Source organism: Haemorhous mexicanus, chromosome 2, assembly GCF_027477595.1.
Source record: "Haemorhous mexicanus isolate bHaeMex1 chromosome 2, bHaeMex1.pri, whole genome shotgun sequence".
Taxonomy (NCBI): domain Eukaryota; kingdom Metazoa; phylum Chordata; class Aves; order Passeriformes; family Fringillidae; genus Haemorhous; species Haemorhous mexicanus.
In genome coordinates this window covers 59,854,226-59,866,338 of record NC_082342.1, presented here as the reverse complement: position 1 = coordinate 59,866,338, position 12,113 = coordinate 59,854,226, and the positions used below count along the sequence as shown (strand labels likewise).

Sequence of the window (12,113 nt, the reverse complement as noted above, 5' to 3'; positions counted from 1 at the left end):
GTTGGCCAGGAATGCAAGTAATGGACAGAAAATATTGGCATTTACTCCAAACTTATCTCATCTTACCCTTAATCCTGACATGTCAATAGTAATAGCTGGAATGCCTTCTTCATCTCCCTTGGGGGCAACTTGGTCCAGCAAATGGTAATAAGCTCTTGAGTCCTGTGACAGACAGAGAAATTAAAGGGAAGAAAAATTACATCTAAAGCTCAGCCCTTTGCTTGCCAGTGCTCCCCTGAACAATGTGCCTGCATGCTTCATTTTTATTACATCGATCATTGGGCTACATAATTAAATTAATTAAGCTGGAAGCACTTAGCAATTCGTACTTTATGCTGTGTTTGCCAGATCTATTTCTCCCCTTCTCCAGCACAATATATATGTGCTGGAGAATGCCCAACACACAAGACAAAAATGCTGTGTGTGGAACTTACAGAAAGGGCAGCAACAACAAAAAGATATCAGAATTTACTTAACCTGAAGGTAAAATTAGAGGTAAGAAAATGCATACCTTTATAATGCTGTAGAAGTCAGGCTGCTGAGCATTTAATAAAAGAAAATGCAGAAGGAGAAAGCAGATGTTAAAAGCGGATTTCAAAGCAAGGCTGGAACAGTTGTGGAAGAGAAAGCATAGTTTTCAAGGACAAAAGTTAACACTGACAACAATATCAGCATTTTTCAGGCAAAAGGTCGGGAACAAGACAAGGGTTTATCATGTTGTGTCTTTAATCTTTTGTGAAATACAACACTGCTTTCATATGTGGAAAATATTAACTCACTTCAAAAAGAGCTCAAAGAACTGAAAATAAAGCTACATTTTAATATTTAGGCACTTGACTAACTAACCCAACTGATGCTCTTCAAAATATTGAGCAGACTACCTGAATTATTTTAAATATTTTACATCTGTATTACTATGTACTGTATCTAGGAAGTGGTTATTTATAACAGAAGTGAGGTGGGGAGACAGACTTAGAGAATATCTGTAAACACTGAAATCTTGTAAAAGTGTGCCTTCTTTTCCAACTGTAAACACCAGAATTGTGATTTAGCTTTCAGTTCTAGATATAATTTAGTCAGCTGAACCGTAGTCTTTTTGGCCGGCACACAGAAAGATGGGAAAGACTCCATTCCCTTCCCTTTTCATGGACATTCTCCAGTCACCTCCACCCAGCCAACCTGGGTTACAATAAAAAAATTGTTACAATAAAAATTGTATTATCAAATGTGACTCTCCTCCCCTCCTGTTGCCTTCCCTGGTGGTTTTTTTTTTTTTTTTTCATTTCAATTAAATGCTTGTTCTTATGCTTCAGTCCCTAGTGAAGCCTATGACCAGATACCTCAGGAGCTGGATTTTTTCTGTTCTGGGAGCAGGCAAGTCAGGTGAGGTCGGTGTGCTGGCCAGCCCCTGGCTTTCTTGTAAGCCAGCTCCCCTATACAGCCTCTACAGATCTGGGATGCTGTCTGGGCCTCACACTGGGTTTTAGTGTCTGAAATTCATCAGTGGGCACCACTGAGGTTCAGTTACATCTGCCTGGGAGCAACAAAGTTCCTAGAGAGAAAGCTCTGCTGATATCTGCACCCACAAGCCCAAGAGGTCCTGAGTATATGAAATAATGCTGCCCAGACTACAGACCCACTCTTGCAAGTGTCTCCCTGTCTATCTGTAGTCCCAGTGAATTAAAACTCACAGAAAACTGCATCCAGGGCTACAGCAAATGTTGGGACAAGGAGCACATAGCCGAGCTGAAGGAAAGATCAAGTGGAGGAACTGGAAATGTCCAACAGTCTTTCTCTACATGTTTGAGTAAGGTCCAGGCTTTTCCAAACAAAAGTCAGGTCAAGAGTAATTTAGGGAGATTTGAAAAGGAGGTGAGCAATAGAGGCAAGGAACTGAAAATACAGTGTCCAATGCCCTGTCCAGAGCCAGCAGCTATTCCTCTCTCAGGCATCTGGTGTGCAGGAGCTGGCAGTGATAACTGAGAGGTCAGGAGGAAGAGGAGGAATACTACTGAGTGCAAAGGTAAACCCCAATGAAAGCATTTGATGTACCCAGCTCCACATGCCTGACAGGGCAGCCTCAGCTGCTTGGAGTGTTTCAGTGCACAATCCCTGTGTGGAGGGCAGGAATTTGGGTGTAGGGCTGCTGTTTGGTTTTGTTGGTCGGTATTTCTCATACCTTGATGTCTGAGCTGAAGTTGTTGACTTTGTTGCATCCTGCATTTTCCAGGTGATAGTTTGCCCATCTCAACAGGAGATCCTCTGGAGACAATTTCATCAGATCCTCCAGGCTCTCTCCTTCTCTCAGAAGAGCAATCAAGGCTAAGCAGGGAAAAAAAAAATTAAAAAAAATGATGTGAATACTTGTTGAGAAAAATGTATAACTGTTTTCTCTCTTTCACATTTTCCTACCCTTGTTTTGAAATGTGAGTTGCCAAAATGTTGCCAAAATTCAAGCTGTTTTAGCATGACAGAGCATGCAAACAGAAAAAGGGTCTCACCAATAAAGTGAGTCCAAGGTTGCAATTTGTGTCTCTAGAAGTGGATCATATTCAAGTGGAAAACAATTTCAGTGTGGTCTAAGAACTGGCCATGAGTATAAAGGTCTGGTCAACCCCCCCTGGAATGAGCAGGGACATCTTCAACTAAATCAGTTTGTTCAGAGCCCCATTTGACCTGACTTTGAATGTTTTCAGGAATGGGGCATCCACCACCTCTCTGGGCAACCTCTGCCAGCGTTTCAGCACCTTCACTGCAAAAAATTCCTTCCTCATACCCAGTCTAAATCTACCCTCTTTTGCTTAAAACCATTACCCCTTTTGCTATTGCAACAGGCCCAACTAAAAATTTTCTAGTCATCTTTCTCATAAGCCCCTTCAGGTGTTGAAGGCTGCAAAAAGATCTCCCTGGAACCTTCTCTTCTACATGCTGAACAATCTCAGCTCTCCCAGCCCACCTTCATAGGAGTGCCCCAGCACCCTGAGCCTTTCTGTGGCCTTCCTCTGGACCCACTCTAACAGGTCCAAGTCTTTCCTGTGCTGAGAAGTGCAGAGCTGGACACAGTGATGCTGAGCACAGGGGCAAGCTTGGAATGAAAATATGAACACGGGCTTTTTGTGGCTCAGATGAAAGAAATCTCAGTGACCTTCACACTGAAACTGGATTCATGCAGGCATTCTGGAATACTTGCACATGACCTCAAGGGCTTGTGGGCCAGTAGGGCTAATTCACCTGTCAACTGAGGAGATACCCTATTTCCACAGACAAATTGATATTATGTTCATAGGAGAAGAAACAGGTAGGATGGGAGGATTGACCCTTGAAACCTTGGACCATGAAAGGCTTTAGAACTAGTTTTGCAAAGAAGAACCAACATAGAAACTAATTACTAATGTGGTAAAAAAAGGAGAGTGTGTTACATTGCTCTGATTTTCTTCCAGAATCTTTTGTCAGACCTTGAAAGAATTATGGATTGGCTACATAAAGGAAACAGTGGAGACAGACCATCACTGGAGTTACACAGATAATTTGATATAGGGTGCAATGGGGTTAAACTGGACCAGAGGGGGATAATAGAAGCATTTGAAGACAGAGGATTTTATGAAGAGAACAGTGTTGACACTGCCAGAAGGATCCTGGAAGAAGGATTCTTGTGGAGTTGATTGTGGATTGATTTTTGGATTAATGTTTTCTCCTTTTTTTTTTTTTTTTTTGCATCCATTATCTTGGCACAAATACTTGCAACATGCTAAAAATGTGAAGATGATAGTCAATAGGTGGCACAGTCAATACAGAGGACGATCAGGAAACCAGACAGAATGAATGAGATGACAGTAATAAAAATGGAATGCAATTTAATAGCGCCATGTTCAAAGACATTCACTGGGGAATTAATATGAATAACTGCTATTAGCTAAAAGCTTATATGAACCAAGGATGAGAACCTGAGTGGATTAGATGTCTTCCAAGCTACTCTGAGCCACCATTTGATATGACATGGGGAAAATCCAACATGATTTTTAGTGCATCCCAGGTAATTCCCATAGAGGATGGGATGTATTACTGCCTTGATATCGTGTGCTCATGAAAGCTCATTGGAAATACAGGGTGCCATGTTCAACTAAGGGGAATTTTACCTGAAACAACTGCAGAGAAGGGCTATGAGGAAAAAAGAGAATCTGAAAAAAATCAGAATTTTCTTGGCTTGTCTAGCCTTAGATGAAGTCTTAGATGAGAAGTGAACAAGAAAATACCAAAAAAGGAAAAAAAATAGCAAATAAGCAGGGCAAGGCTACTTACAAAGGAATGGGAACTGGTGGCTCTGGCAATGAAAGGGACAGAAATGTGAAAGGGGTGGGGCAATGAAGGTAACACCTGCACAGAAACTGGAGGAAAGAAGTGTCACTGTTGGGTGAGGGACTATCCAGAGGCATGGGGAACAAGGCAGCAAGATGAGGTGCTGTGTGGACTGCAGGTACACCCACAGCTTTCGTGATGAAGCTACTTCATGGAGAATTTTGGCTTTGGTGAGACACACCTGGAATGCTGTGTTCAGTTTCTGGCTCCCCAGTACAAAAGAGACATTGACAAACTGAAGTGAGTTTAGTGGAAGGACACAAAAATGTTTGGATGGAAATTTGTGATATAAGGGAAGGGAATGAGAAAACTGGGATTGTTTAGCCTGAAAAGAGGTTTGAGAGGGGAGCAAGTGTTGTCTTCAACCATTATAGAGGGGCCAGATCTGCATTTTTCCAGTATGCACAGGAAAAAGATGAGGAGCTGTGGACAAAAGGTGCCAGAAGAGAAATTCCAACTAGATTCCAACTAGAAAAAAAGATTCAGAGCAAGAGTGGTTGGGCTTTGGAACAGGCTGCCCAGAAAACACAGGAAAAGGCCCTGAGCTACCTCATCTGACATGAAGATGTTATACTTAAGATGCTGTACTGCTGAAAGCAGGTGGCTGGATGGCTGAGTCAGACCTCCAAGGTGCACCTCCACAGGTTACTTCCAGCCTAAATTATTCTATGATTCTATAATTATGATTTCACAAAGAAAGGTGTTTGGCAATCAAGAGCAAGAAGGAGTCAAGCTTCCTGAATGCAGATTTGCTTATCCCAGATTTAGTGCCAATACACCAATATACTTGGATGCAGACCACCATTCCTGACCCAATGAGCATGAAAAGGCTCTGAACACACAACTCTACAGAAAGCCTTGGACTTCTGAGTGCTGAAGCTTGTGAAAAGCAAGGAAAATTAGACCAATCAAGAAAACAGACAACAAATACTTGAAGGAAAAAATCAAAATCCAGTTTTTTTTTTTTTAAGAGCTTTGTCCTAAAGACTGTGCAGTGATGACAGTGGAGCACTGAAAGGAAGAGCCATACATACCTTCATTCCTGCTGATCTCTATGTCGGCAAAGAGCCCAATTTTGATGACTTGCCATAAAAGACCCAGAACCAGGTAAGGTTTCCCTTCTTTTAAGTCTTCAGCTCCAATGTTAACAACATGGCACCCAATGGCTGAAGCAGAGTTCAGGGCCAGGTTCAGATTTTCCTAGGGAAAGATGAGAACTTTTGAATGATGCAGAACTTGAGAGCTGAGGCTACAGGAAGGGAGCACAGCCAAAACGAGTGAAATCTGCAGGCAGCTTCACTGTAAATGCATTTAAGCACACAGAACCATGTCTTTCCTGAGGCAGTGCTCCAGGTGGGTGCTCTGGGTGCTCACCAGAGTGGAATACAAGGACAGAACCACCTCCCTTGACCTGCTGGCCACAGTCCTTTTGATGCAGCCCAGGATACATGTCTGGCCACGGGGGGCAGGGGAATGCAGACTCTCCTGGGGATTTACAGGCAGATTCTGGGGTTCAACACAAAGACAGAAAGGAACTCCTTTTGGCAGAGGTGGCAAATGTCACATCACAAGGCACTGGAGCCCAGAGCATACATCTACATTCACAGTGATGTCCTGGCTCAATGCTGGTTACCAAGGCCAGGCTCTCCCCAGGGCTAGTGCTCGAGCTCATGCTCAAGTACAGATCCAGCTTCAGCGTGGGGCAAACTCTCCTCTGCTCAGTCCTGCACACGTGGAGGAGGAAAGGAGCTACAGCCCCATCAACTGGCAGATATTCCAGGCTTGCCTCTCCCTAAGCACTCTGCAAAAACCCTGATACCTAAGACACAAGTAAGCTGCTAGCTGGCAGTGTTTGCAAAGAATACACTGTCCCAGGAATCAGTATGCACAAACCTGATGAGTTTTTAGCCTTGCAGTTCAGAACTGGTAATATCTGGACATTTTCTTTTTGAACTTTGGAGTAGGGACTCCTGGTTTTGGAGTATGCAGAAGAAGCTGAGGGATTCAGTGATTCACAGTGACAGGCAGAAATAAAAGTGATATTTCAGGAGCATTATGTTCCTTTACCATTTCCTGTCCATTTAAAATAAAGGGAATAAGAAAATCTGATCCTCAGGTCTACACTATGCAAAAAGGTGGCTTTGTAAACAGAGGGCATGTAAGGCAGGCAAAGAAGCCTGGAAAATATAATTTATCACACAGATTTGCAGTTTTTCACATGAATTTCAGCACTGCTGTCATGACAGGGAGATCTGATTAGATATAAAATGCAGAGAGAGACATAATGTAAATTCTCATAAGCTAGAAAAATTGGACCATTTCAAATTAATTGCCTTTTCTCCAGCAGACAGCTGTAAAAGGGTTAACTTAAAGTGGAAGCTATATTGATCAACTCATGTCTACATGTGACAGGGATTGATCTGAGCTGCATCATTAAGTTATGCTGCTGACCAAAATGATTAGAACTGAAAAATGAGGTATACAGCATAAAAATCCAATTTAATGGCTTCTGAGCTTTCTTGAGTCTGGCTAATGTTCCATCAAATCAGAGTAGCTGAGGGCTAAACTGGGTTAGGTTCATATCTATTCCATATATCTATTTATACTCTGTACCAGGTACACAGATGTTGTTCATATAAAAATATCTCTCTACATACTGCTGTGTGAGAAACACAACAAACTTTAAGGAGTGAAAATTAACACCCTTTTTGTCCATTTAAAAATCATATATATGTACATGTGATAGAAATAGAGGAGGGATTCAGTATTCAAGGTGAAACACTGGCTTGTAAAAGGCATGCAACAGCAATGATCTGATTTCAGGCATGTTGCACTGGCACGTCCAGGGTCACAGTTGATATTTTGGTGAGGACATCAGACAACTGCAACAACAGCAGTGGTGAGTTCAGGTCCATTGTCATGCCTTAAAAGAGGGATTCACTCTTCTGAGAGCTACTCCAACTGCAGCTGGTCACTGCATTATCTCTGTGCTCCTGCATTCATATGGCATCTACCACAAAAACATCTACAGCTCTGATCTGGTGAACATTATTTGGTGTGTTTGGTTAGTCAGGTTGCTCATATGTTTGGAAAGAAATGGAAATATAAGTATTTATGTTTTTATGACATGGACCCGAGCATCTCACTGTGCCACAATCAACTTTGCCTGACTGTGTTGGCCAGAACCAGCCTTTCCTCTAAGTGATTACACAAAAGCATCCTAAGGGGAAAAGCAAAGAATTATGTTGTGTTTAAGTACCTGTATTGTGAAGGGTGTGAGTTTCTTTTTGTTGATTGTCCTCTCATCAATGGTATCTGGCACTGAAAAGTTGATCATCTTACTGGAAATAAAATAAAAAAATTACAAGGAATACATTAAGCTATGTGTGCACAAAATACAGGTTCTCTACATTGCAGGACAAGTCTAAGAGCTGGAGAGTTACTCAACAAAAATAGATTATCACCCTCTGCTTCTTCATATATACACAGAGGCACACACTCAATACTTAAACAATTATTTTGGGCTAAATACAGATTGCACTTAGGTGTGAGGCCAAGAATGCCACAAGGTGAAGTTGTGTGAGAAGTTTATTGTGCAGAAAATGTCTGTGGAAGCACTCACTATTTTGTGCCGCTTTGTGTGAAGCACCAAAAGTCCTTGGGCAAAAATAAAACCAAGCAGCTCCTCAAATTTCACTTACTTCATCTAATTGTAAGTGTCTAGAGGCAAGGGAAAGTTCTCATTAAGCATGAAACATGCTTTATATTGTTGAAGATAAAAGAAGCACAAAACCCCTAGTATTATCAAGGCCCTGAGTCTGCAAATGCTCCTGAGCTTAATGTAAATTCAGCAGGTTGTGCTTGAACAGAAATGTGAGTTTTTGCAGACTCATGGTTCCCATTTGTGAGAAGGAAAGGTATCATTTACCAAAGCACTATGCCATCACCGACTGCCTGGAAGAGGTCATCCGTCTCTGGGTTCATTGGCACCACGTGCTTGCAGTCAGGGTCCTTCTCAAGGGCTTTGTTAATCCAGTTGACAAAGGCATATTTTTCTTCCTCTGTGGACACAACGTCAAATCCATCAGTTTGCTGTGCAGTGCCTCTACCATCATTTTACTGACAAAGGCAGAACTCCTGGGGGAGCCTTTCCCACCAGTGTGACTGATCAACACAACCCTGCATGGAAGAGGCTCTCAGGAGACAAGCAAAGGAGCTGAGGACAGCAATGGGCTTGAGCTGGTTCATATTCCCTCAATACCCCTTCCCACTCACTGGGGTTGCCTGGGTCATGAGATCAGTCATATTACAGACACTGGTAATGAAGTCCATGAGGTTCAAATGTGTGGTGCAGATGTTAAGCTCTGCAAGTGGCAATTTGTGCTTTCACTGTACTCTGAATGCATTGTTGTACCACTCTGCTAAACAGAAATCCCACACAACTTTAAACAATTCTGTATTGTACATTACACCCTCTTCATGTGGGATATCTCAAAAAGCCTGGCCAGGACTGGGCTCTGACAAAGAGCACTCAGAGGGTAATGGGCAGATGTGTCTGTAGCTCAGCAGGGCTGAAGCACAGCTGTCCTGTACCAGCAGCAGCTCACATGGCTCGCAGTAGCTCAAAGGAGGTGCCCTCCAGGATGAAGGGGGATGGAGTTCTTGGAAGCATCCTCTGCTCTCCCTTCCCCAGAGAGAGTCAGTCCCCACTCCTGCCCCTGCAGAAGATTGCCAAGGGTAGGACCTCCTCCCTGTGGAACTGCTTCAGAGTGGGCTGTGCCCAGGAGGCAACAAAAGCCACCAACTTTCAGCTTGGAGGAACAGGCTGGGAGAAAAGCCCTGATGGAGTTGTGCCCTCCATGGGAAAAAGTCAGGAACTGTCTGGTTGCAAGGGGAGTTTACACAATGAGTGCCTGATAAACTGTGCAGGGAAATGGGTTATCAGCAGTGGGGAAGCCGTGCCTCGCCTCCCTGGCGGGCAGGGACAGCAGTGGGCAGGTGTTTGTGCCGCTGCAGCCGGGCTCCCTTGCTGCTGTCAGGGAGGGCCAGCTGCACCCACCTGAGTAGGAGTGCTGTGTGCCAGCACTGGACTGCTCCGACGTGCCACCGATGGCACAGATGCCCTCCTTCTTGTTGATCTGCTTCCGGAACGACTTGGCAACATCATCACTCTTCAGGTCTTGGAAAATCTTTCAAGCATGAGAGAGGATTTTAGAATTTTGGAGAATTAAACCAAGCTAAAAGAGTGATCTCTTGGGCCAGGAAACACATTCTCTCTGCTTCATAAATAGGGAAGGGCAGCTTTAGTATTTTCAGTGGGTTTCTGGGTACAATCTGCTGAGGTACAAAAGGATTAAACTCAGCTTTTATGCTTCCACATCAGGGAACAAAGATCACCTAAGTAATAAAAATGTTACTTTGGAGCACAGCAGTTTGGATTTGAAGAAGGAGCAAGTAAAAACCTACTTCTCCATCCCGAGGGAAATTCTACTATTTTAGCATTTGATTTTGACCCAGTTCAGACCAGAAAAATAAGTTTTTTGATTAAAAAGTGCCCCATGAAGTTTTCAGTTTCAATCTGCTTACACTTTCTGTAATCATATAGCCAGAACATCATCTTTTTGCAGTGCATAACTGAAAAACTGTATCTTGCTGCATCAACCAAACTGAAAAGTATGACATTTATGCAATGAACAGCTGTATTCACATAACTTGTCCCAATTAATTGCAGAATTTCTAGTTTGGTTATTTTCTGCTTTCAACTTTTCCAGTGAGGAGACTCATTGGATTAATGAGGTGCCCGTGAGACCCTGTGCTTGTGCCTCTGCTGTGCCCTGGGGATCCCCTTGAGTGACTGAAATAAATAACACCTCACTTACTGAAATAAATTCATCAAAACTGATCCTGCCATTCCCCGTGGTTGTCAGACTCTGAATGAGCTCTCTGGCTTTGTATCCTGGGAGAGGGAGATTGGCAGCCTTCAACACCTCAGTTAAATCATTGGTATCGATGAAGCCATTCCCGCTGATATCTGCAAAGATTAAAGCAAACTTGTACATTCTGCATCAGCCCAGTGACATTTTCTGCACATAAAGGCTGTTTTTATTTTGCCCAAGGAAAGGTACATTATATACAAAGATTTGTTGTCTTGAAATCTGGTATTTTCAATTGCTTTGGTGTTATTCACAGCCAAGAAAGAATTATAATCACTTTTTAACAAACAAAACCTCACAGTGATGAATTTATATGTTTAGACATATAAATATCTTAACAAAGCTGGGTTTAAATGGATTTAATTGCCATTCCAAGGTTTATGCACTGACAAATGTGATCTATACAGGAAGCATCCTGTCCACAGAACAGCTAAAGGAAATAAAGTTGACACGATACACATATGCACTTATCCATAGATGAAATTTGTGATTTTGGCCTGTTTTCTGGATCTAATTACATCAGAAGTAGGCTGGAACTGCATATGGTCATCCTCAAAATAAAAACATCTGCATTTCTCTGTGATGGTGCTAACATGAATACTCCTGCTGAGCTTCCTGCAAGTATTTGGTAGAGAAGATCACCAGTACAGGGTAGTACTTGATGAGAAGGTCACCAATACAGGTTCATAGTTCTTTATTCCCACTTAGTGAAAAACTCCACAGATAAAAAAGCAAACTGAGTTTATCACGTGGAGTGTTTCTGTTAAAACACTGTGGTTATGACACAGATAAATGTATATATAGTTATACGGTGCATATACGTGTATAGATATACATGTATGTATATATGGTTATTTATATTTGGCTTTTAAGTATCTCTTTCTTTTTTCTGCAGGCTTCTTTTCCCCATCCTGGAGGCTGAGGTGATTTCAAAGCAGTGTGAGCTGACTTTCTGCACAGGAAGTTACAATTTGAGTCACATGCTGCACAAAGACACTCAGCTCTCAGCATCAGTAACAGGGTTAACACGGATTGCAAAGAGCATCCTATCCATCTCACCATGGCATAGAACAAAAGGATCTGGACTTGGAGAGGGAAATGTCTGGGAGAGGAATGAGAGCTTCCTTCCAGCCTTTGGGGGAGCAACCAGATGTAGTGGAAGGTGTCCCTGCCATGGCCATGGGGTAGGAACTAGATAATCTTTAAGGTTCCTTCCAAGCCAAACCATGCTAGGATTCTGTGATTTGCCTTCTCAGGGCATTGGGTGTATGGGACACTCAGAGGGACCAGATTTTTAAGATTGCCAGACTAGACTACTGTGTGCTCAGAAATCAACCAACCACCACCTGAATCAGCAAGGACAGCTGATGAGTGCAGAATCCAGCAAGGCTGATAGATCTGCTGATAGGAGTTAGGTGAGCTGTGAGAAACACAAAGTCCTTTTCTTAGAATTTGGGTAGGCAGTGATGGGTCTGTGTGACTTTAAAGGAGAAAAATCAGATGAGACGTCTAAAGGTATGGAAATAAAACACACAGTAGAAAGGGCTTGAAAGGTCATTGTAAAAAGATTACAAACTTTTTATCCATCTGCACATTTGTCCTCTCCACACTCTGCCTTCCCATAGGGAATACTCAATTTACTGTAAAATAAAACCTTTTCTGCCTTCCAAATAATTTGTCGTGAATAAACAATATTCTTGGGAAAACACTTGAGAATATTTCCAACATGGTTTGCTGTACAGCTTTTGAGTTTTTTCACAAATCCTGCTGGAGCCCCCACACGCCCCTCTGTAAGAGGCCTCTGCAAGTGCTCTGCAGCGAGCT

General features: G+C 42.6%; 1 protein-coding gene across 4 annotated transcripts in view; it reads right to left on the bottom strand.

The window, feature by feature from the left end:
- The window catches only part of LCP1 (lymphocyte cytosolic protein 1), a 49,755-nt gene that overhangs the window by 8,414 nt on the left and 29,228 nt on the right, over window positions 1–12,113 (bottom strand). For all 4 annotated transcript variants that reach the window (XM_059839044.1, XM_059839040.1, XM_059839041.1 and 1 more), the window contains exons 3-9: window positions 10,236–10,387; window positions 9,416–9,545; window positions 8,285–8,417; window positions 7,616–7,697; window positions 5,391–5,556; window positions 2,180–2,322; window positions 67–162 (exon numbers count right to left, since the gene is read on the bottom strand). In XM_059839044.1, coding sequence (XP_059695027.1) covers window positions 67–162; window positions 2,180–2,322; window positions 5,391–5,556; window positions 7,616–7,697; window positions 8,285–8,417; window positions 9,416–9,545; window positions 10,236–10,387 — 902 coding nt within the window. The remainder of the gene's footprint in view (window positions 1–66; window positions 163–2,179; window positions 2,323–5,390; window positions 5,557–7,615; window positions 7,698–8,284; window positions 8,418–9,415; window positions 9,546–10,235; window positions 10,388–12,113) is intronic.